This window comes from Cnephaeus nilssonii (assembly GCF_951640355.1).
Source record: "Cnephaeus nilssonii genome assembly, chromosome: 1".
Lineage (NCBI taxonomy): Eukaryota > Metazoa > Chordata > Mammalia > Chiroptera > Vespertilionidae > Cnephaeus > Cnephaeus nilssonii.
This window is the reverse complement of record NC_137072.1, coordinates 110,129,145-110,152,334: the sequence shown is the minus strand read 5'-3', so window position 1 is coordinate 110,152,334 and position 23,190 is coordinate 110,129,145. Positions and strand designations below refer to the sequence as shown.

The 23,190-nt window shown below is 41.4% G+C and overlaps 1 protein-coding gene across 10 annotated transcripts in view; it reads right to left on the bottom strand.

Annotated features, from left to right (window-relative positions):
* Positions 1-23,190, bottom strand: part of LDB2 (LIM domain binding 2) — a 325,876-nt gene that overhangs the window by 40,267 nt on the left and 262,419 nt on the right. For all 10 annotated transcript variants that reach the window (XM_079771044.1, XM_079771047.1, XM_079771046.1 and 7 more), the window contains 2 exons: positions 21,927-22,049; positions 19,923-20,006 (listed from right to left, as the gene is read on the bottom strand). In XM_079771044.1, the coding sequence (XP_079627170.1) occupies positions 19,923-20,006; positions 21,927-22,049 (207 nt within the window). The remainder of the gene's footprint in view (positions 1-19,922; positions 20,007-21,926; positions 22,050-23,190) is intronic.

The window sequence follows — 23,190 nt, the reverse complement described above, 5'->3', positions numbered from 1 at the left end:
AGTTTCTCACATGTCATACAGGTAATAATACTACCCCGCTCCCCAAGTGGGCTTTTCTAGGATTAAATTGATTGTAACTGTAAAGTGGTTATACCACTGCCCAGCACACAGACAATACTATTTGTTTATTTTAAAATAAATATAATTTGAAAAACATCTGGAATCTTCCTGGTTTTTGACCAAAACTGATGGTCAGCAAGGCTGCATCCTCACCCAGGAAGGAAAACACGGCATTGACCAGATGGCTCTGAAGAGCTGCTCTGGGCCCATCTGTTCAGCGTGCCAGAAGCCCACATGCCATAGTTGAATGTTGGATTCAAATTTAGCCCCGCCTTCCTGCAAGTGGTTTGATAATAAGATTCATCCAAGGATTCTAACCCCAAATCCATTTCCCACACCTGAAATGCTCTTCCTCTTCCATCTTCCTCCCCATCCTCCCCCACTTTCTCCCCGAGTTGCACTGGGCTTAGATGCAGCCTCTTCCTGACACCCTCCACTCACTGACCCTGTGGGCTGAGTGGAATGATCTCTTTATTAATCTGTCTCTTCTATTTGACTGTCAGCTCTTCGAAAGCAGGAATTGTGCTTTATTCCTATCTGCACCTCGGACACTTGGAATGCTGCCTGTATATAATGGAGATGCAGGGAAGGTTAGTGAAATGAATAATCATTTGTTTAGCAGCTTCCTCATTCCTCCAGAGTGGATGTCAGAGTAGTCCTGAAAAAGGATCTCGGCTCCCAAATTATAGCCCTAAAATCCTCTGTTTTAACAATTAGCTGAAAACCAGTAGGGAACTGCACTAGTCACTCACTATTTAGGTTCCTGCAAAGCACAAACCCTACATTCTAATGACTGATTATATTTGGAGTATACTTCACAAGGAACACATAAAAGCAGGCCAGGGACAGCACTGTGATGCTACCAAGATTTAAGGGCAAGGAATAGGATTCTCAGAAGATTAAGGGCATAGAGCAAGACCCAAACACCTATGCCTGGAAGCATATGAAGAAAACAGAAGCACAGCATCCTATGCAATTAGGAGGTACCAGAGTCTCAGGCCTTTATGGGTCCTGGAACCGACTTCATTCATTGTGATCCAGGACTAATGCAGGAATTAACATATGTAGACCATTCTCTTAGTATGGCTTTTTTCTACATATCACAGAGCCAATGAGAAAACAACTTCTAAGAGCATCTTTTGAGCTCAGTATTTTTCAAAGTTTGTGTTTTTTTTTAAGTTTTTTTCTAGATGCCCAGTGCTTTTTAGGGAGCTCCATGGTTCAGTGTTAATGACAAATCGATGGCGAAGGCAAAGTAGGAGTCTCCACAGGAGAGGACCTGTAACTGTATCAGGTGTCTGCTCCTAACAAGACTACCTCCACTGGTCCATTGGGCAATTTTCTGAGGAAAGAGTATGGAGACAGGAAGGGACTCCCCTCTTTCGCGTAAGGCTCACATGCATCTATCAGGGAAAACCGTAGGTGTAGCCTTTACAATAGAACCAGAGGCCCATCTCCACTGCTAGCACCCTGGTCCAGCCCCATCTTCTTTTGTCTGGATTTTTGTAACACCTTCCTGACCGGTCTCCCTGTTTCCACCCTTATCCACCTTCTGACCCTTCTCAACCCAGCAGCCAGTCTTCCTGCTTAAACTAAGATGGATCACCACACTCCTCTGCCGAAGTCCTTCAACATCACCCCCAGCCAGAAGCCCAGGTTCTCTTAGTGGTCCTTAGAGGTTTGCAGTGTCCTTTATGACCTGCCCCCGGGGAAGGATTAGAAAAGTTACTCCCTCGGGGCCCAGGGTCATTAAGCTCAGATCTGAAGTGGGAACACAGCAGACTTGCTGACACAGCAGTCCCTCTCTGTAGCAATCACAAAATATTTTGCTGACGAGCAGCAAAAAAACTAATGGCAGACAGGCTGAAGCCAACTGAAAATTCAAATGATGCATAAGTCAAACCAGATATCTGGGTGAGTCATCTTGTGTGAGTGAGTCATGCTTTTTACACTTTTCGGTGCTTAACCAATCTGCATCCACAGGGCTTTGGTACCAATTGAGACTTTGGGATTTCTCAAACCATGTTGTGTCCTTGGGTGTGTACTGATCCTTCCCCATGTACTTACCCACGTTTGTGATAACTCTCTAGACCTCACTTTCTTCATCTGTCAGATGGGAACATAATACTTACTTCAGTATTTTGACCCTATTTATCTTGAGTTCTGCTGGGATATCACTTTCTGCAGGAAGCCTGCTTGAGCCTCTGACAGAATCAATATCTCCCTCTTCTGCAAGTTCCTTCTCTACTCATAATAAATGATCAATATGTTAATCACCCCTTCTTATGTGTCTTGAATGTCTGCTTTCTCAAGACTGTGAGTTCCTGGATAGTAAGGAGTATGTCTTATTCATCTTTGTGTTCTCAGCCAGACTGGTAGCGTTTGTTGAATGAAAGAGTGAATGAGCTCTCAGGTGCAAATGGAGGGTCCATTTCCCATATGAAAGTTAGGCATGGTTGTGCATTTCCAAGAGATTTTCTTTTGTACACTGATAAACATTATCTGTGTACTAGAAGAAAAGGAACCACTGTAGTAGGAAGAGAGAATGAAGTCAACAATGAAAAACCATTTCATATTAGTAAGATTGGTGAAAATCCCAATGCCAACAGTTGACAAGGAGGGAGTGATGGGAACTCCCACACACTTGGTCGGAGAGTAAATTGAAAAAGCCCTTTGGAAAAATACAGCTTCAGATGCACATGGCATTTTCTAACAATTCTACTCCTGGGAAAATGCCTTTGAGGAATTGTGCATACATAAACCATGAAACGTATGCAACAATATTCATAGTAGCACAGTTTGTAATAACAGTGGAATTGGAAACTATCTCAAATGTTCATCAATAGCAAAACTGATGTATAAGTTGTAGCCTATTCTTACAACGCAACTCCTTACAGCAGTTAAAATTAGTAAATGAGATCTCCATGCATTTGCATAAATAAATTTCATAATCATATTGCTGAGAAAAATGTTGCAAAAGGATGAGTATACCATCTATATGAAGTTTAAAAACAGAAAGTAAAGTCATATATTATTTCTGTATATGAATATATATAATAAAGTAGGAAATCATGCCAGTAATGGTAGACATCAAATTCTGCATGGTGGGGGATGGGAATAGTAAAACACAGTTGAGGAGAGGTCTTCTTAAACTATAATGTGGTTATTTCACAAATAATAGACTCCGAGGAGTGGGGTCAATCCCCAGAATGTCAATCACTCTCACACAAAAACACAGACAAACATCATGCTGAGTCTCTACATATTCTGGAGAACCATGTCAAAGCAGGAACGAGTCTTTTATAGGCACTAGGTAGGCAAAGAGGGATTTTGTGGGGGAGGAGGGGCCAGATTTAATATCCCCAGTAACCTAAAAACATGGTGTTTTAAAAAAAAATTTGTATAGGATTTATTAGTTTTTAATTGGTATGTTAATTATATATATTAATATAATTTAATGGATTAATTTTACTTACTTAGATTATAATTGTATTTGAAACTTATAATAAGCTTATTACATTTGTGTCAGGCATTAATCCATTTTTTTCTTTGTTTATTAAGGTATTACATATGTGTCCTTATCCCCCCATTGCCTCCCCATCCCCCCCATTCATGCCCTCACCCCTCTGTTGTCTGTGTCCATTGGTTAGGCTTGCATGCATACAAGTCCTTTGGTTGATCTCTCCCCCTTATCCCACCCTCCTCTATCTTCCCTCTGAGGTTTAACGGTCTGATCAATGCTTCTCTGTCTTTTTTGTTCATCAGTTTATGTTGTTCATTATATTCCACAACACAGTGTTTTTATTATCTCGAATTTACAGATAAGGAAACTGAGGCACAGAGAGGTGTTTTATTTTTTAACATTGACCCAGACTGCACAGCTCCTGAACCCAAGGGTGTAGAAAGATTTCCTTTCTAATAATTGCTGTAGGTTTAAGTTCGTTCTTGAAAAGTGCTGATCCTGCCTCAGATGCTTTTAATAGCAAAGAATCGACATTTATAACGAGCATCTAATGGGTCAGTCTCTGTTCTAAGTCCTTTGTGTGATTTAGCACATTTAGTTCTCAAGACAATCTAGGTACCACTATAGGCAACTTTGGAGATATCGTGGGTTCAATTCCAGACTATTGAAATAAAGTGAGACATACAACATTTTTGGCTTCCCAGCACTATAAAAGTAATATTTATACTATACTATAGTCTGTTAAGTATGTAACAGCATTTTGTCTTAAAAACCAATACACATACCTTAGTTAAAAATGCTTTATTATTATAAAACTAGAGGCCCGGTGCACAAAATTCGTGCATCAGGGAGGAGGGTCCCCTCAGCCCAGCCTGCACCCTCATCAATCTGGGACCCTTTGGGGCATGTCCGATTGCCAGTTTAGGCCCGATTCCTGGGTAGTCAGACATCCCTCTCACAATCCGGGACCACTGGCTCCTAACTGCTCACCTGCCTGCCTGGCTGATCACCCCTAACTGCACCCCATGCCAGCCTGATCAGCCCTAACTGCCTCTGCCTGCTGGCCTGGTCGCCCCTAACTGCCCCCCTCTGGAGGCCTGGTTGCCCCTAACTGCCCCCCCCCCGCCATGCCAGCCTGGTTGCCCCTTACTGCCCCCCTGCCAGCCTGGTCACCTCTTACTGCCCCCCCCTACTGGCCTGGTTGCACCCAACTGCCCCCCTCTGCCTGCCTGGTCACCCCTAACTGCCCCCCCGCCTGCCTGGTTGCCCCCAACTTCCCCCCACTGCCGGCCTGGTTGCCCCCAACTGCCCCCCCCTGCTGGCCTGGTTGCCCCACACAGCCTGCTGTTCAGTTGTTTGGTCATCCTTCACTAACCCCCCTGCCGGCCTGGTCGCCCCATGCAGCCTGCCAGCCTGATGTTTAATCATTACTGTTACTGTGACAGCATCCCGGACAATTTGCATATTCCTCTATTATTAGTATAGATGCTAGCCATCATCTGAGTCTATTGGAAAAATGATGCTGATAGACTTGATCAACACAGGGTTGCCACAAACCTTTAATTTATGAAAAAGTGAACAAACACAAAAAGAAACCAAACTCAATATCCTCAAGGCACAATAAAGCAGAGCATAAGAAAATGAGGTATGCATGAATTATTTCCATTTTATACCTAAGCAAGCTGAGGCCTGAGAGATTACGTGATTTGCCCAAGGTCACCCTGCTTCCCCCAGCTAGTAAACTGGCCTAGTAGTGACTCCTAACCATACCCTCAGGCTCTGATCCACCACTCTGACTGGATTATGACACCATCATAGAAACTGGGATTCAGTCCTCCATGTCTCTCACCCTCCTGTCACATCCAATTAGATGTCTATTGCTGTTGTTGTTATAATTGTCATTCAATGGCCTGAATGTCTTTGAAATCCACTCCTCCTTTCCATTCCCCTTGGGTGCTGCCTTCTTCAAGGCCTCACCCACTTCCATTATGGAAGCCTCCTGACCTCCTTCCTGGCCTCCAATCTCTGCAAAGTCACCCAGGAGTCTCTCTAGACCACTAGATCTCCAGTGTAACTACACATTGGAAGGACTTGGGAGCCTGACAATGTACCAATGTCTGGGTGCACCACAGAGATTCTGATCAATTGGTTGGGGACAGTCAAAGGATCAGGAGTCTTATCAGCCCTACCTCCACTGATTATAATATTCAGTGGAGTTAAGAGAAATGCTGTTCTAAAATAAATGAAAAAACAAAATTGAAATAGACTGATAGATATAGAGAACAGACTGATGGTTGCCAATGTGGGGGGAGGGGCTGGGGAACTGAGTGAAAAGGTGAAGGGATTGAGAAGTACAAATTGGCAGTTACAAAATAGTCATGGGGTTGTAAAGTACAGCACAGGAAATATAGTCAATAATCTACATAATAAAAGAGTAACATGCTAATTGACCATACCTTCGTGACACCCACCAGCCAATCAGGAGTGAGTATGCAAATTAACCCAACAAAGATGGTGGGCTAATTTGCATACATGGGCCCCGCCCCCAGCCTCTCCAGGCCTCTGAGCAGCATAGGAAGGCAGAAAGGCGGCTCCTGGCTGGAGCGGAAAGGCGGCTCCGGCCAGAGCGAAGGCAGTGCCAGCAGCCAGGGAAAGGAAGGCCCATTCTGGCACGAATCTTTGTGCATCGGGCTTCTAGTATTGTAATAACTATGTATAGTGCCAGATGGGTACTGGAAATATCAGAACACTTTGGAAAGTATATGTCTGCCTAACCACGGTGCTATACACCTGAAAATAATGGAAAATAATATTGAATGTAAATAGTAATTGAAAAATAAAATTTTAAAAATTGCTGTAAAAAAATACCAGTATTGTTCTAAATTCACAAATATGAGTTTATAAGAGGTTGAGGTCCTTCAATATGAAAACAGCTCAGTGATCATGGGCCAGTCCTAATTCCTTAGCATGGCAGATGGGGCTGCCTTGCCAATACTCCAACCTGAATTTCTACTTTTTTTAAGGTTTTCTACCCAGATCCCTCTGCACATATGCACATGTACATACATGTGTAAACACACATACTCACATTACATACTATCTAACTACACCTAAGTATTTTATGCCCTCTGAATATACCATGTTATTTTATGTTTCCCGGTGTCTTAGTCCATGCAGATTGCTATAATGAAATACCATGGACTGGGTTGTCTTATAAACAACAGAAATTGATTTCACATGGTTCTGGAGGCTGGAAATCCAAGGTCAGGGTGCCAGCTGGCTCTGTCGAGGGCCCTCTTCTGAATTGCATACTGCCGACTTCTTGCTATGTCCTTACATGATGGAAGGGGCTAGGGACTATGGGATGGGGGCTCTTTTTTAAGTCACTAATCTCATTCCTGACAGCTCCACCCTCATGATGTAAGTACCTCCTAAAGGCCCCACCTACTAATACATCACCATTGGGGGTTAGGATTTCATTTGTTCAGACCACAGCACCAGGTCTTTGCACATTCTGTTCCCTCTGCCTGGAAGAGCAATTCTCTTCTTTCTTGACTTTCAAGTTTCTGTTTAAACACAGATGTTTCTGCTCAGATGTTCCTCTACCAAGAAAGCTTTCTTTGATTCTCCAGCAGGACTGTTTTCCCTCTGAGTTCACAGACCAGTTGGTACATGGTTTTGTTACAACACTCCTGATGCATAATCAATTGCGTAGATTATGGTCTCCTCCTTTATCAAGAAGCGTGTCTAAAACATGGCTTAGAGGCTCTGTGTCATCTGCCACAAACCACTACCCTCTCCCCTGCATAAATCTAATCTCACATAGCTCTCCATCTCACTCCATTCTTCAGCCACTGGCCTTCTTTCTCTTCCTGCCATGGAGCCTTTGTCAGGATCGATCCCTCAGTCTACATGTGCTGTGGCTGCTCCACCCTAATTAAAACCAACTCATTTTTAAAACTTGGCCCAAGCATCATCTTCTCAGGGACGCGTTCTGATGTCTTTTCCTAGACTGGTGAGTTTCCTTTATTATACTCATAAAATTATGTTTCTTTCCAAGGTGGGATTTAGCTAGTTAGAAATTACACACACGTTTGTGTATGATTATCTGGTAAAGGCCTCTCCACTCATAACCATATGAGCAGCACTGTAACTGTTTCTGCTCATCCTTATGTTTTAGGGCCTAGCACTGTGCCTAGCACATTGTAGGTATAAGAATGAGTGAATGGCCACCACATAGTAAGTGCTCAGAATATACTGTTAAGCTTGGTGAGAGCAAACAGCACATCTTCATTTTTATAATCCCCAGGCTTTGGAATATAGTGTGCACTCAATAAGAGATTTTGTGTATTATCAAAGCTAATGACTATTCCATTGACTTTATCTAATAGTCAGTGTTTTAAGTATATCAAAAGTATTTTTCTCCATCATAAAACCATGGACAATAAAGACTTTTATTCACACAGTCATTTTTAGAGCTAGAAATTACCTAAAGCCCCTGGGAAATTAATAAGGAAGTAATGGTTTTCAGAGGGTGAAAGACCTCTAATAAGAGAAAACCTCATTGAACATATGTAGTTAAAAGTTGAATCAACTACATGCAAATATCATTATAGAAAACATAGTTATAACTTTTATTTAAATGAGGGGTTTCCTTACCAATTTATAGTTCAACTTAATAATGTTAGCCTACCAAACATTTTTAAGAAGGAAGAAATAACATAAGAACATTACTTCGACTTGAATTTGGGGAAAGGCAGATTCTAGAGTTTTCTGAGTACAGAAAACCTAAGTTAATCTTTATTGAATAGCTTTTTTAAAAAAGTAAGTCTATGTGCTAACATTATCATATCAAGAGATTATTCCAGAGAGTCCTATTAAAAGTGTGCAAACACTTCCCTTCCATTAGGAATTTGCAGAATTTTCATAAGCAGACAAACCTCCCTCAGGATTCCAGGCATTGGCTTGTGTATGTGCCTCTGAACATTAGAACGTTTTTGGATTAAAAACCTATATGTCACATTCAAGAGGCTCTTTGGGTCCATGTTCCAAATTATGAAACACAGTGTTATTAAAAACATTTAAAAACAGCCTCTCAGAGATTCTAAAATAGCATAACAGAAAGACAAGAGGCAGTCATATCACTTTAGATCTGACCTTGGACACCAAATGGCTCCTCAAGGAGAGACACCTACAGAGTCCCTGAAGTCCCCAAGCCAGAGCACTTCTTTTGGAGAATCTCCAGATCGTTCTTTTTAGAATCCACAGAAACCCTGACAAGGAGTCCCAATGGGCAGCAAAATAGACCAAATGATGGGATTGCCCAAGAAATAACTCCCAGACATGGGTGGGCCCAGGATCTCGTCTCCTTCATCTTTTTTCCTTCCTTCCTGGTCTTCGTCCTTAATAATGATCCTCAAGGCTTTAATTGCCAGATATTCAGAAAAGGAAACCCTTGTGTATTGTTGGTAGAGATGTAAACTGTTGCAGTCACAATGGAAAACAGTATGGGGCTTCTTAAAAAAATTAAAAATAGAACTACCATATGAATATATCCAAAGGAAACATAAACACTATATGAAAGAAATATCTGAACCCCCATTACTTACAATAGCACAAGACATGGAAACAACCTAAGTGTCCGTGTATGGATAAATGAATAAAATAAATAAATATCCATATATTTATTAGTAAATAAATATATTTACTTAGAATATATTATTCATATATTTATTAATAAATAGCCATAAAAAGGAGAAAATTTTGCCATCTGCAATAAAATGGATGGACCTGAGGGCATTGTGCTAAGTAAAATAAGTCAAACAGAAAAAGATAAATACCTTGTGATCTCACTTACGTGTGGAATATAAGGAAAAAACGACATACCAAACTCATAGAAAAAGAGAATAGATTTCTGGTTACCAGAGGTGGGAGTGGAGAGTGGGGGCAACTAAATGAAGGTGATCAAAAAATACAAACTAAAAAAAATACAAACTTCCAGTTATAAGATAAATAAGTACTAGAAATGTAATGTACAACATGATGACTGTAATTGATACTGCTGGATGATACACAGGGGTGGGCAAAAGTAGGTTTAGAATTGTGAGAACATGAAATTATTTATTAATTATTGTATTATTTATTTGTATTATACCTTTAAACCTACGTTTGCCCACCCCTGTATGTGTAAGTTGTTAAGAGTTCTCATTATAAGGCAAAAAAATATTTTCTTGGGTTTGTATCTGTATGAGATGATGGATGTTAACTGAACTTATTGAGGTAATCATACCATTATACATGTAAGTCAAATCATTATGCTGTACACCTTAAACTTACGTAGTGCTATATGTCAACTATAGTTCAATAAAACCTAAAAGAATGTTCTTTTGAAAACAGAGCCATTTAAATATACCATTTACCTAAAATGAATAAAGAGAAGTTATCAGGAAGCTCCTTTACACACACACACACACACACACACTCCTCTCAGGCCCACATGGTTTCAAGGGGACTTAATACAGGTATTTTCATAAGGGAATTCTAAAAAAAACCCCAACACATTTAAAAGGCAAATAATTCAGTGCTATTCAAATTATTCTGACCAAAAAAAAAGATAAATGTTTTCAAAATGTTCATTAGGCCAGGATACTAATAAGACACACACTGATAAAGATATCATAAAAAGAGAATTTCAGGATACCTACCAACCAGTTGGGATTTGTTCAGAAATGAAGTGATGGTTGGTTATCAAGAAATCTACCCAGATGAAACTTTGCCCAGTGTTGTATTCAATGAATTGGCCCACGTCCAATCTCAGCTCTGCCACTTACTTACTGGTTGATCTTGTTCAAGTTACTTAACTACGAATGTGAGTTTTCTTAAGTTTGGAGTGAAAATACAATACTACGAGTTCTAGATTGGGCAAGGTCTAAATGAGTTGATATATGTAAAGAACTTAAACTACTGCCTTGAATATCAATTGCACCAAATAAGCATCAATGATTCTTATTAATATGCTTGACCATAATAATAAGAAATGAAAAATAATACCATCTCTTAGACACCAGAAGTACATTGGATAAAATTCAATATTGATTTTTTTTACTTTAAATAGCTCTTAATAAAATAAGAATAGATTGATATTAACTTAATATGAGAATATCATAAGCCATCATCCTCTTGATGAAAAATCTAGAAGCATTCCCATTAAAGTCAGGCACAAGATAAAGATATTAATTATCCTCACTATTATTTAACACTTTTCTGGTAGTACTAGTCAATATAATTAGACAAAAGAGAAGAATAAAATAATTAAATAAAAAGAATAAAATTGGAAAAGACTCAGTAAAATCATCATTATTTGCAAATGATAAAACTTAGCAGGAACACCGAAGAGTAAACTAAAAAAACAAACAAAAAGTCACTTGTTCAAGGTTTTGCAACTAGTAAGTAACCAAGTCAGGTTCCAAACCTAGTTTGCCTGAATCAGAGCACATACTTCTAACCACTATGCTATATTTTCCCTCCCTTGAATCCTGAGGTCTCCTTCACTAAACCATGGCACCTACCTTGGTAAAAAATTACACATTCTTAAAGCAAAAAGACCAATATTCTTCTGCCCTGTCCCTTCTTGTCAGACAGAGAAAAAGAGAAATGCATATTACAATAAAAATAAGATACCATTTTTCACCTGTAATATTGGAAAATAGAAAAATTTGATAACCTTCAGTTGTTGAAAACTGTGGAAAATAATCATTTTACATGTTGCTGGGGAAACCAAAACTTGGTACAACCTCTATATGGAGCAGCTTGAGAATATCTACCAAAATTATGTACATAGCTTTTTACCTGACAATTTTATTTCCAGGATTGTCTCCTACAAATTTAGCTTTTTAATTGCTCCTGTGCAAAACCAAATGTGAAAACATATTTACATATCATTGTTAATAGTAGAAAAATATTAGAAATAACCTAAAGGTCCATCAATAAATCACTGGTAAAATGTTATGATCTCTAGAGCAAGGTTTCCATGATGATCTGTGACACTATGAACTGGAAGGGGGTCACTCTAACCCTACTTTATTTCACAAAGCTTGGAAAATAGGCAAGAAGAGAAGAGGAACAAATTAGCTGTCTGCTTGGGGAGAGTTTCAGTCTTATGCTATGATTAGCATTGGAAAACTTTAAAAAATATATATATTTTATTGATTTTTTACAGAGAGGAAGGGAGAGGGATAGAGAGTTAGAAACATCGATGAGAGAGAGAAACATCGATCAGCTGCCTCCTGCACACACCCCACTGGGGATGTGCCCACAACCAAGGTACATGCCTTGACTGGAATCGAACCTGGAACCCTTCAGTTGGCAGGCCAACGCTCTATTCACTGAGCCATACCAGCCAGGGCAGCATTGGAAAACTTTTAAGAACAGAAGCAATATGTATGAAATTCTCATGAGCCCAGAAATATTTACTATCAATTAGGGAATCTCCTAGTTAGAGACCAGAGTAGACCCAGGTATACAGTAGGTGCTCAGTACTTGTTTGTGGATGGAATGGATGCGAATGAGTCCTACAAATGGCATATCAAGACAAAAAGGAAACTGGAACCCATGCTATGCTAGTAATAGGTAGGCAGTCTTGGGTCAGCCTCCACTCAGCTATAGAACCTCTTGGTTTCAGTTTCCTCATTTCTGGCCTGGGATTTATTAGCATTTTATTTGTGGCATTTGTTAATGTTTCTATTTTGTATCCCCCCCTTTTTTAGAATGGTTAAATAGAAGTCTGTAGAAGTCATTATTAATTTCACTTGTTTTAGCGATGAGGAACATTGATCAAATAAAGTTAATGACATCCCTCCTCTATGCTCACAGACAGGCTGTTTATGAATTGTAAAGAAGAACATTAAATCCTTAGAGGAAAGTGCTACAGGTGTTCAGTCTGTGATGTCAAGGGTGGTTAACAGCCTTCATAAAAGTGCACTCAAGTGTTCCAAGGCAACACTTGAATTTTGGGTTTTATAAATGGTTTGCTCTTTAAAACTTCCCACTCTTCCAGGAGCACATCTCAGGTTGAGTAGCCTCAGAATGATTGACTCTCTATTCACTGCTTATAGGGAAGAAGATGCAAGATTCCTACTTTCAAAACAGTTACACTCCAGTGACCGGCAGAAGAAGCAGGGAAGCAGAAGGGTAAAGTACGATTATGCAAGAGAATTCAACTGATGAAAATGCTACAAGGAAAATAAGACAGGTAATGAGGTATGACAGAAATGACTGGGATTTGGTGAGGTCACTTTACATAGGCTGACTGGGAAAGCCCTCTTGCAGTAGGCTATGTATCTTGAGACCTGAATAATAGTGACCAGCCATGCAAAAATCTGGCAGGAATATTTTAGTAATGGAGATGATGAAGAAGAAGAAGATGATGAAGATGAAGAAAGAGAACGAGAAGAAGAAAAAGAAGAAGACTAGCCCCTCTTCCTTTTTCAGGATACATCCCTGCCTATGATCTAAAACAAAATTAAACCTGAACATTCTCGCCTTGCCCCCTTATGCATTTCCCTGATACAATTTTAAATTAATTAATTAGTTAATTAATTAATTAATTTTATCATTCTAGACTATTAGAAAGGCTATTTCACAGGAGGATCAACTTGGGCTCCATCTTGTACTTAACTTTGCAGTCGCTCAGCTTTGTGACCCCTCAGACCGCCAATTGTACACTTGCACATCTCTCTTGAATTTCAGTGTCTTGTTAAGTAACAATTTCTTTCTCTTTCTCTGTGTCAGAGACTGGGAAATTACTTTCTTTAATCCAGGCCCCATTTGTAGTTTTTAAGGCTAAGAATTGTAGAAGCATCTGTGGCTGTGAAATTGTTTTCAGTTAGAACTGCTCTGTTAAAATACTGGTTTGGCGTGTGTGTGTGTGTGTGTGTGTGTGTGTGTGTGTATGTATATATATATACTTTCTTTTAATGTTCTGATAGCCATTCCCCCTGGCTTGACTTTTAGAAACCACTGTTTTCTAGATGCTGGTATGTCTGTATGTTATGGTTATTTCACTTCTTTAAGAGTTAACTGCTTTACTTCCCTTATCACATTGTCATAGGAACTACTTTTCCATCTCCAAATGCAATTGAAAGTGCCCTTCGGGTGTTCCAAGTCTCAATCCTTCCGTGTGTGGAGCGTTCACGTGGAAGGCCTTTCTCTGACTGCTGGGATGAAGCCTTTCTTTGAGGAGGAGGCGAAGGGGTGGAGTCAGCCTGAGGTTGTTTCAGAGTCCAAATGCCTCACCTTTGAATCACCCTCTCTCTTGCTTGGGTTGACACCAAGCAACCAGCTCTCACCAACCGTGGAGTGTGGAGCAGCCTTGGGAACCAGCCAAACCTGAGCTTCACTTCAGGAAGTGCTGGCCCAGACTAGTTTTGTGACCTTAGGCATTGACAAATTTGTATCTGTCAAATGGGCATGAAAATACCTATCTCGTCCTTTTATTGAGAACATATAGAATTTCTTCAATACCTAGTGGTATTATGATGCTAATTATGATCCTCATGGTCTTTGGACAGAGTGGGACTTATCTCTGAATGAGATTCATGTCATAGTGCCCTATGCCATGGCTCGTCACTCTCCCTGTGACATGTGCTTCTTCGGCCCTTGACTAGTGGCCTTTCACCATGCGAGTTTGAGAACACTTGAACTGTTCTTCAGTTTCATCAATAGGATGAGTCCACTGGATGACTTGGATGTCCTGGCAATGGCAAATGGTAGTATAGTTTTAAAGTTCTTGCTCTCAATTTCTGGACTCATCCTGGACTAGTAACCAACAGTTTGCAAACCCTCAATGACCCATGCATGACACTTTTGAGGGTCTCTAACATGCAGGCACTGTGAGATGCACAGGGGATTTGCTGGTATGGTTCCTGCCACCCTCCCCACCCAAACTTCAGTGCTTAACTGGGGTTTGTTGCTGATCTGTCTGAATGTGTGAATGGTGGATGGTCTGCTCATATCCCAGGCCTTTCTGATGCCCAATAACTTCAGTTCATCTCAATCTCTGAACAGGGATTCCTGTTTCCTTCTCAGGCTTAATATTTAGGTGGGAAAAAGGTTTGCATTATAATCTCTTCTCATTCTTAAGGAAAATATCCTGGTTGGGAGTCAAAACCTCACAAAAATGAAAAACAAACACATCTCAACAGGGTTCCACATGCTGACTCCAGCCACGCTCGTTCTCCTAGAGGCCGCTTCATGTCATACTGTTGGGTAGGAAGCATTTTCCAAAGCTAATTGCCCAGTTCTTTGAGGCACCAGACTCTACTCCTTTGCTATCAGTGAAAGCTACATGCAGGGTCCAATGTTCTTTGAAGTATAACAATAACAACAACACAATTCTTCCCTCACTTGGGAAATTAAAGGCACGGGATTAAAAAACATTACTGTGAAACCTAAATGCTTTCAAGCCCAATAGATGATACTGCTTATTTAAAGAGGCAGACTTAACAATAACAACAGAAAGCTTATAGATAATATTGAAAACAGTGATCATGATTCTACACTTGAAATAACATTTATATTGGGAAAGGATGCCAAATATATGCACATGTCCCCGACTCCTTCCTGTTACCCTCCTTGGCAGATATCATTAATCATTGACTTCTCTTTTTCTTGATCTATCAAATGACTTCAGAATCTCAGTGAAGAATTCAAGGCCATGACCAATGCATAGGAGATGACAAATGAGATGAGACTGGCTTGTCTTCCTGGTGTTGTAATTTAGACTTAAATGTGCTCCTCACATGCATTATCACTCTAACCTAGGCTGTGATGCACTTACCACAATTCACAATGTGCATAATCATTCACACAGGAGAAAACTGGGGCCCCAAGAAATTAAGGCAATTGATCAAAATTACATAAGAAGTTGCCGAAGTGAGAGTTGAACCCTGATCTGCTCTTAGACAGCCCAGGAGGGGACTAATATTTAGTAAGCTCCTTCTGCGTGCCAGGTTCTTATAAATTCTAACTCCTCTGGTCTTATAAATGGTGCCAATCTGTGGAACATGACTTTTCCCAATTTTCAGATAAGGAAAGGGGCGTCGAGAGAAAGAAAACAACTCGCTCAAGGCCCCTATAGGCTGTAAGGGGGTTTGGATTTGAACCCACATTTCTCTGAATCTACAGTGCCTTATTTTCCTTAACACCTGGCCTCACAGCTCAGTCTTCTGCTTGCAGATAATACCACCTGGAGCAGGACATGGCAAAGGTGCTTAGAGGAATGGGATTAATGACAGCAGCAAGCTGAACATTGCTTCAGTGCTCGACGTTTAGAGGAAAGATTAAGTAAACACAGTCCCAGAACCACACCAGAATGTTTTGCAGCTATTAGAAATGGTTGACTATGTAGAAGCATGCAAAAGTGTTTATCAAATAATATTAAAAAATGTATATATACTGATTACATTTATGCAGATACTATGCATATGCATGAATAAAGAGTAAGGGGAAACACACACAAGTGTCTTTTGGCTGGGATAGAGGATACGATGTTTTAAAGTTGCATTAAGCATAATGCATAAAACATTTTGTGTATCCCAACATCAAGAAAATTTGGCCAAAGAAAATAGATAAAAATAATTACCCATTAGGAAATTTATAGTTTTATTGCATTTTATTTTGGTTTTATTCAAAATATGGTCTTTCATTTACCAAACTCCATCCACCAGCCATCCATTCAAGCACTGTTTGCTGGTGCTTATTGTGAACTAGACCTTGTGAGGCTCTAGAAATATAAGGTAATTGATCTGTCTTCAGGCTTCTCTGAGTCAAGTGCATGAGACAGACAGTTATTATACAGGATCTACCAAGAGATAATCATAGGACCGGGAATACTGAGGAAAGAGATCAACCAAAGAACTTGTATGCATATATGCATAACCATGGACACAGACAATAGGGTGGTGATGATTTGGGGTAGGGGGCAGAGGCGGGATAGAAGGGGTCAATGGGGAGAAAAGGGAGGCATATGTAATACTTTCAATACTAATTTTTTTTTTTTTAAAAAAAGAAAGAAATGAGTACAGAAAGGCAAACAGGCATGGACCCAGGGTGCAAGAGCTGGGGAAGTAGTGTTATGTGGGCCCATGAAGAGAGAAGAGAGCCAGATGTCATGTTGCTCTAAGTGTTTCCAGTACAAAGAACAATGCTAGGTACATAGTAGATGCTCAATAAAATAGGACAACAAACACTATCTGGGCACTTTATGTCCCTAGACCCTGTGCTAAGTACTTTACATGAATCGTCTCACTTCATCCTCATGCTAAACCCTACAAGGTGCAGATGTAACTTTTGGCAAAGTAGATTAAGGACCCAATGGTAGATGCTGACTCTCCCATCAAGGCAAGAAAGACATGATCCAATTCCTATCAACATCTCCATTCTACATTCTTTTTTAAAAAACATATTTTATTGATTTTTTACGGAGAGGAAGGAGAGGGATCGAGAGCTAGAAACATCGATGAGAGAGAAACATCAATCAGCTGCCTCCTGCACACTCCCTACCGGGTATGTGCCCGCAACTAAGGTACATGCCCTTGACTGGAATCGAAGCTGGGACCCTTGCGTCCGCAGGCTGACGCTCTATCCACTGAGCCAAACCGGTCAGGGCTCCAGTCTACATTTTTACTAGAAAAGCAGCAGAGTTTTGCGATGAAGCACCTAGATTCTAGAACAGACTGTCCAAGTTCAAGTCTCGGTTCTGCCACTTGGTGATTGATGTGAAGCTGGGCAACTGACTTCAATTACTCCCACACTCTGCACCTGGCTCTCTTATGGGGACGGTGCTAGTGCACAGGGGCCATTGTGAAGACTAGTTAAGTTAGGACATGTATCTCCGGCACAGCACAGCATGCAGCAAGCTCTGCATGAAATGGTGGTCTTTGAAACGCTCCTGTATATTGCCCTGTATCACTGTCAGGAGAAGGGCTGGTGCTCTTCTTACCCCTTTGCAGGTATTGCCTCCTCAGCCTTCCTGAGCTAGAATCAGAGAACTGCAGGACCTGGGCACCAGCTGGGCTTTTTTGACCCCAGGATAAAGGCCACCATTTTACTGATGACAATAAGAGAAGCTGGAGGGAGAGAGAAAACCTAGCATGCATTCATCTGCGTTAAATGCAGCTAAAATATATAACAAAGAATCAAGAATCTAAGATCTCACCAGAGGGTTAGTGACCAAGTCTAGGATAGACGCCAAAGTCCCAGCTTCCTCTGCGGGTCAGCTAAGGACGCACCGTGTGGAACTTCTTTATCTGCCTGAGGAGAGGCATCTCCAGATGGCTGAAACCTAACCTCTCAGGGTCCCGGACAAGAGGACATGCCAAGCAGTGCGGAGCAACCCTCTAAATTCCTGCAGAGAGAACAGCTCCACAGACCCTCACTTCCCAGGCCTTGCTGCCCACTCCGCTGTGCCAGCATCCCCATGGGGGGCCAGGTCTGAATGCAGAGCCTGAAGCTTCGGGATAACATAGCCCCAGCTAACCTGGCTGGGAGCACTCTCCTGTCGACCCATCCCACCTGAGCAGATTCTGGTTTCCCTCTGAGAACAACCTAGCTTGGATCTGTCAGAACAGCGAGGGTATTGAAGTGAGGTGGGGGGCGTGAAGCTGACTGGCTCTTGCCATGCTTGGATTTGGCTCTGGGACGTCTAGGCTGAATACTAAGGGTATCCTCTCCCTCTACCCAGGAGGAGGACCCTGCCATCCTCATATTTAACCAGAGGCTCCTAGCCCAGTACCTGGCCAGCCAGTTGCTCCAAGACGTGACTCCCAACTAACTCTCTCCTGCCTGTCCTGGCTTCTCACTTCATGTCCCAGCATCATCAAACTGCTTGGAATTTCACGCCTGAGTCCATGCTCCTTCTTTTCCTTCAGACGGAAATGCCCTCCCTGCCCTTTCCTCTGCTTTCCCTTTATTCATTCTTTTACTCTCACTTCAGTCATCATCTCCTTCAGGAGTCCTTCTCTGATTCTTCTGAGATGTCTCTGTTTTGTACTTCCATAACTCCATCTGGAAACTTCTATCATGGTATTTACCATGTTGTACATAATATTCTCTGTTTATGGGCCTGATCCTCATGGGAGTGAGTTTCCTGATGGCCGGGGCCATGGCCTTTGAGTCTTCAGCATCTAACAAGCACCTGGCACATGGCAATGAGTGCATGACTTGAAAGCATTTGTCCAAATGACTCTTAATTGAAAGAAGAGAAGGTCTGGCCAAAGCATGCCAGCATTTCAACACACACAAAAATGATCGTGAATACAAAACAAAATTCCCCAACCTGCAGAGCACTTAAGGATAAAGAAATGAAAGCATAAGATTTAGGATGCAATGGGTGCCCTGGAGAAGTGAACGCTACACATGATAATAAAGGAACTCAGCAACTCAGAGGCAAAGGACCTTCTGGTTGACTCTGGAGGACAATGTTTGCTTTATGAAGGAAACCAGATCCCTTGCCTACCATGTGACAAGTTCAATTCCACTAAAAACTGTTGTGACATATTCTATCCTGTTAGATCAAATACGGAGGCTGTAAGTATTATGTAGGTAGTGAACGTTTCCCTAACACTTAATTTTTTATTTATTTTTATTTTTTTAAATATATTTTTATTGATTTTAGAGAGGAAGAGAGAGGGAGAGAGAGAGAGAGAGATAGAAACATCAATGATGAAAGAGAATCATTGATCGGCTGCCTCCTGCTTACTGGGGATCGAGCCCACAACCCAGGCATGTGGCCTTGGCCAGAATCGAAACTGGGACCCTTCAGTCCGCAGGCTGACGCTCTATCCACTGAGCCAAACCGGCTAGGGCAACACTTAATTTTTTAAAATAAAAACTTACTTTATATCTAAACCAGAAAAATCTGTCACAATGTCACACAGAAGCTCTCTGGGAAGACTTAGAAATGCATGTCTATGTTACAGCACTGGTTGGAATTTCTTCAGGTGCTCTCTCTGGAGAACACACCAAGTCTCTTCAGGATGAACGGCTCCTGGGTGGAGAGGCAGAATCCGTGAACTCCACAAGAGCACATTAGAAACTTGAGATGACCAAAAGAGACATACTACCAAAGCATCTGATGCCAAACATTGCTTGCCTTTGAATAATTCATTCCGAGAGTGATACAAAAGTACAGAGGAAGCTCAATCCTGACAAAGGCTAGGTTTGATGCTTGTTAATTAAATTCCTTCCTCTGTCGAGACACACACACACACACACACACACACACACACACACACACATTCTGCTGTATTACCTCATTTTAACTCCTTGGTTCAAGAAATATATAAACCTGTAAAGGACTTTTCCAACTCACCAGGAGATATAATCATCACATTGGTCTTACCCTGAGGTAGTTGAGGGTGAAATTTGTTAGCCCCATCCTGGTGATGTTTTTGGACAGCTGATCCAGGACCTGAGGATCTTGTGCCTAAACAGGAAAAAAAGTCATACATTTTATCCCTGCAAGATGGTCTCAAGAAACTCTCAGACTGCACTACAGTTGCTAAGAAATGCAATCTTGACGCTGTGGGTTTTCCTTAGAGGGCCAGTTTGCTGGAGATAATTTAATTTACATTTCAAGACACATGCATATAATGCTCAAGGACACTTGTGGATCAACAGTGCTTTCACATCTGGGGAGAAACAACTTCACTTACTCTATGAGAGGCCCTGAGTCTTCAGGAGAAGGGATGTGAAGACCTGCCAGGACACCTCTAGGTCCTTTCTGGTTATTTATTGAACCTCCCGTGTGCCAGGAAGAGCTGGTTCTATATAGAGATGCATCAGGTAGTCATGCTCCACATCAAGGAACTTACATTATAGTCAGACAATAGGAGAATAATAAATAAAGAAAAAGATGTGGTTGCTGCCTCTGTAAGCCACTTGTCACACTTGCAGAGGACCTTCTATGTGCCAGGCACTATTCTATGTTCTTTAGATGCATTGACTCTTAGTCCTCAAACCAATCCTCCAAGATAGACTCTATTACTGTACTGATGTTATAGATGAGGGATTGGAAGCACAGGGGGGTCATGTCACTTGCCCAAGGTCACACAGGAGCAGGGATACAAACCTATGTGATCTCATTCCAGGGCTCAGGTTCCCAACTCTATTTTGAGAATAATAAGAATGGCTACTCAGACTGCTTCAAGGAGATGTGAAGTGGGCTTTGAAAATTGAGAAAACTTAGGTCACGAGAGGCTGAAGCAGTGGAGAAGGGGAGTGGGAGTATGGGGGTGGTCACAGAAGAAAGCTCACGGGCAGAGACCTGGTTAACCAGTCAGGAGGAGAGGGTTGAGGACAAAAGCCTGCAGGGATGGCCTGGAGTCGGATAGTTAGAAGACAGTTGGCTTATCATCCCAGGTTTGGGAGTCAGAGCCAGCTGAGTTGAAATCTTGATTTTACCACTTTCAGTCTAAAAACCATTGGGCAACTGATTGAACTTCTCTGAGCCTGTTTTCTCACTTCTAAAACAGGAATAATGAATGATAACTCACTTCTCTAAGTTACTGGGGGAGTTAATTATGATGCTCATACAATGTTCATCACAAGGCCTGGCATAGGAAACACCCAACAAGTGCCAGCTACTGTTAACTTATTCTCTTTTGATTATCTTGGGTCTTAAAAATCAGGCTCGATAAGTGATTTTGCTCCCAAGCTTTTTCAAGGAAAATGCTGTATTATTTATGGAGGAGGAGGGACTTAATTAAGCCAATGCCTTTTGACTCCTTCAGGGACTGTATCTGACTAGCTCCCATCAAGTCTTCCCTTTAAAACATGTCTCTAGATTGGCATCAAATCCACCCTTGCACTTAGTTGGTGTTCAATAAATTTGATGTGATTTATGTCCAATGGAAACCAAGAGAACCCCAAATATCCCAGCTCATTTCAACACTAGTTAAAAAGGGCCAATTCCTGTGGACACAGAGATGAGGTCCATGTGCTCCATGTCTCCTCAGATGGTTCTAATCAAAACTGGAAACTGTTTTTCTTACTTCTTGTTTTATTTCTTCCCCCGATTATAAATAACAGGTTTATTAGCCCAGGCAGAGCATTACTGGATAATGACCAAACTGAATTAAAGAAAAGTACAAACTGTTTATTGAGGTAACCTCAATTTAAGAGTTTAAAATAATAAAGTTTCAAAAGAAAAAAAAGGCTCAGAATTCACCACACTCAAAACAAAGGAGGAGAAAAAGGGCCTGTGGATGAGGGAAAAACTCAACATTTAGAGTTCATTACGTAAAGTGTGAAGACTACCGGAGTTCTTTCACAGAGAAACTGTACTTCTCCTGAGTGAAATGAGGGGTAATAGGGAAGAGAGTGTAAGAGAAAGGAAAGCACTTACATGCATGGCGAGAATACTTCTTGGGACCAGCTCTCTGTATTGTCTAATGGTAAAGTGCCACGTTTTTATTCTCATGAGATCGTCAAAGGTGAACTCCAGGATCAGTCTGCCTTCTGTACACACCTAGACGAGACAAATGACACACTCATTGGTTATGCACCTGGAGAACGCCATATTTTTGTTTTTGTTTTGGAGAATGAGTGATTCTTATTTCCATAGAATTACATCCCTGGGTTTCCAAAGCCCCATTTCCCTTAATCCAGTCCTAGAAGAAGTGTAATTGGGATTTGGGGAGAGCTAAAAGCAAAGCCAGTGTCCAGAGTATTGGTTCCATCTTGCAGCTGGGTCCAGTTTAACATCAGGCTAGTTGTAGTCCATTACCCCGTTGTGTGTGTGTGAATGCCAGGAAGAAGGAGCATGAGAGCCCCACAAGCCAGGAGTCAACCAAGAGCCAAGAGCGTGAACTCCTTTGTTCAGGGAATTAAGTATCCTGAATCTGCCCATGCTTGCAGGGGCCAAGCCCATTCCGGCCAATGACCTGTTCCCAGGTGTGACTGACAGAAAACACCTTTACTAGTCCCTGCAACTTTTCTGGGAATGGATAGTCTATCTCCCACATGTCCATTCCCTTCCCCAGCGATCTGCTGGGAATGAACGCATGGCTCCCTGGGTAGTGTAAAGCTCCATCTTCCGGGCAAAGCTGCCCAAATGACATGCCCATAATATTTGGCCTTTTCTTTGCTCATTTCCTGTTATTAATAACTAGGTTAATTACAACAGTATTTCTCTCTCTCCCTTTCTTCCTCTCTTTCTTCCACTCTTTCTTCCTCCCTCCCCCCTCCCCTTCCTTCCCTCCCTCCCTCCCTCTCTCTCTCCCTCCCTCCTTTCCTTCCTTCCTTCACCTTCTTTGCTAGCAGTTTCATCTCTTTTCTTTCCAGTTACAGAGTGCAATGGAAGCCTGTTAGCAGAATATATTTATCCCCTTGACTCTGACATAGTAACCTGCATTTCCTAGTGTATACCACTTTCCTTTACTGAAAGAGAATGCTGTATTTTTGCAAGTCACATGTCAGCTACTCAACATGGCCTCCCTGACTATCCTTGGGTGGCTCTGGATCTTGACAAAATGGGACACAAGTGGCTTATCCATGGCATACTGAGCCAGGTACAAGCTCAAGAGTCAGTAAGTTCAAAGGGCAGTGTAGCTGCTTACCTGATGTGGTCTATTAACGACCATATTAGCTGTGACTGAAACCCTATTCCT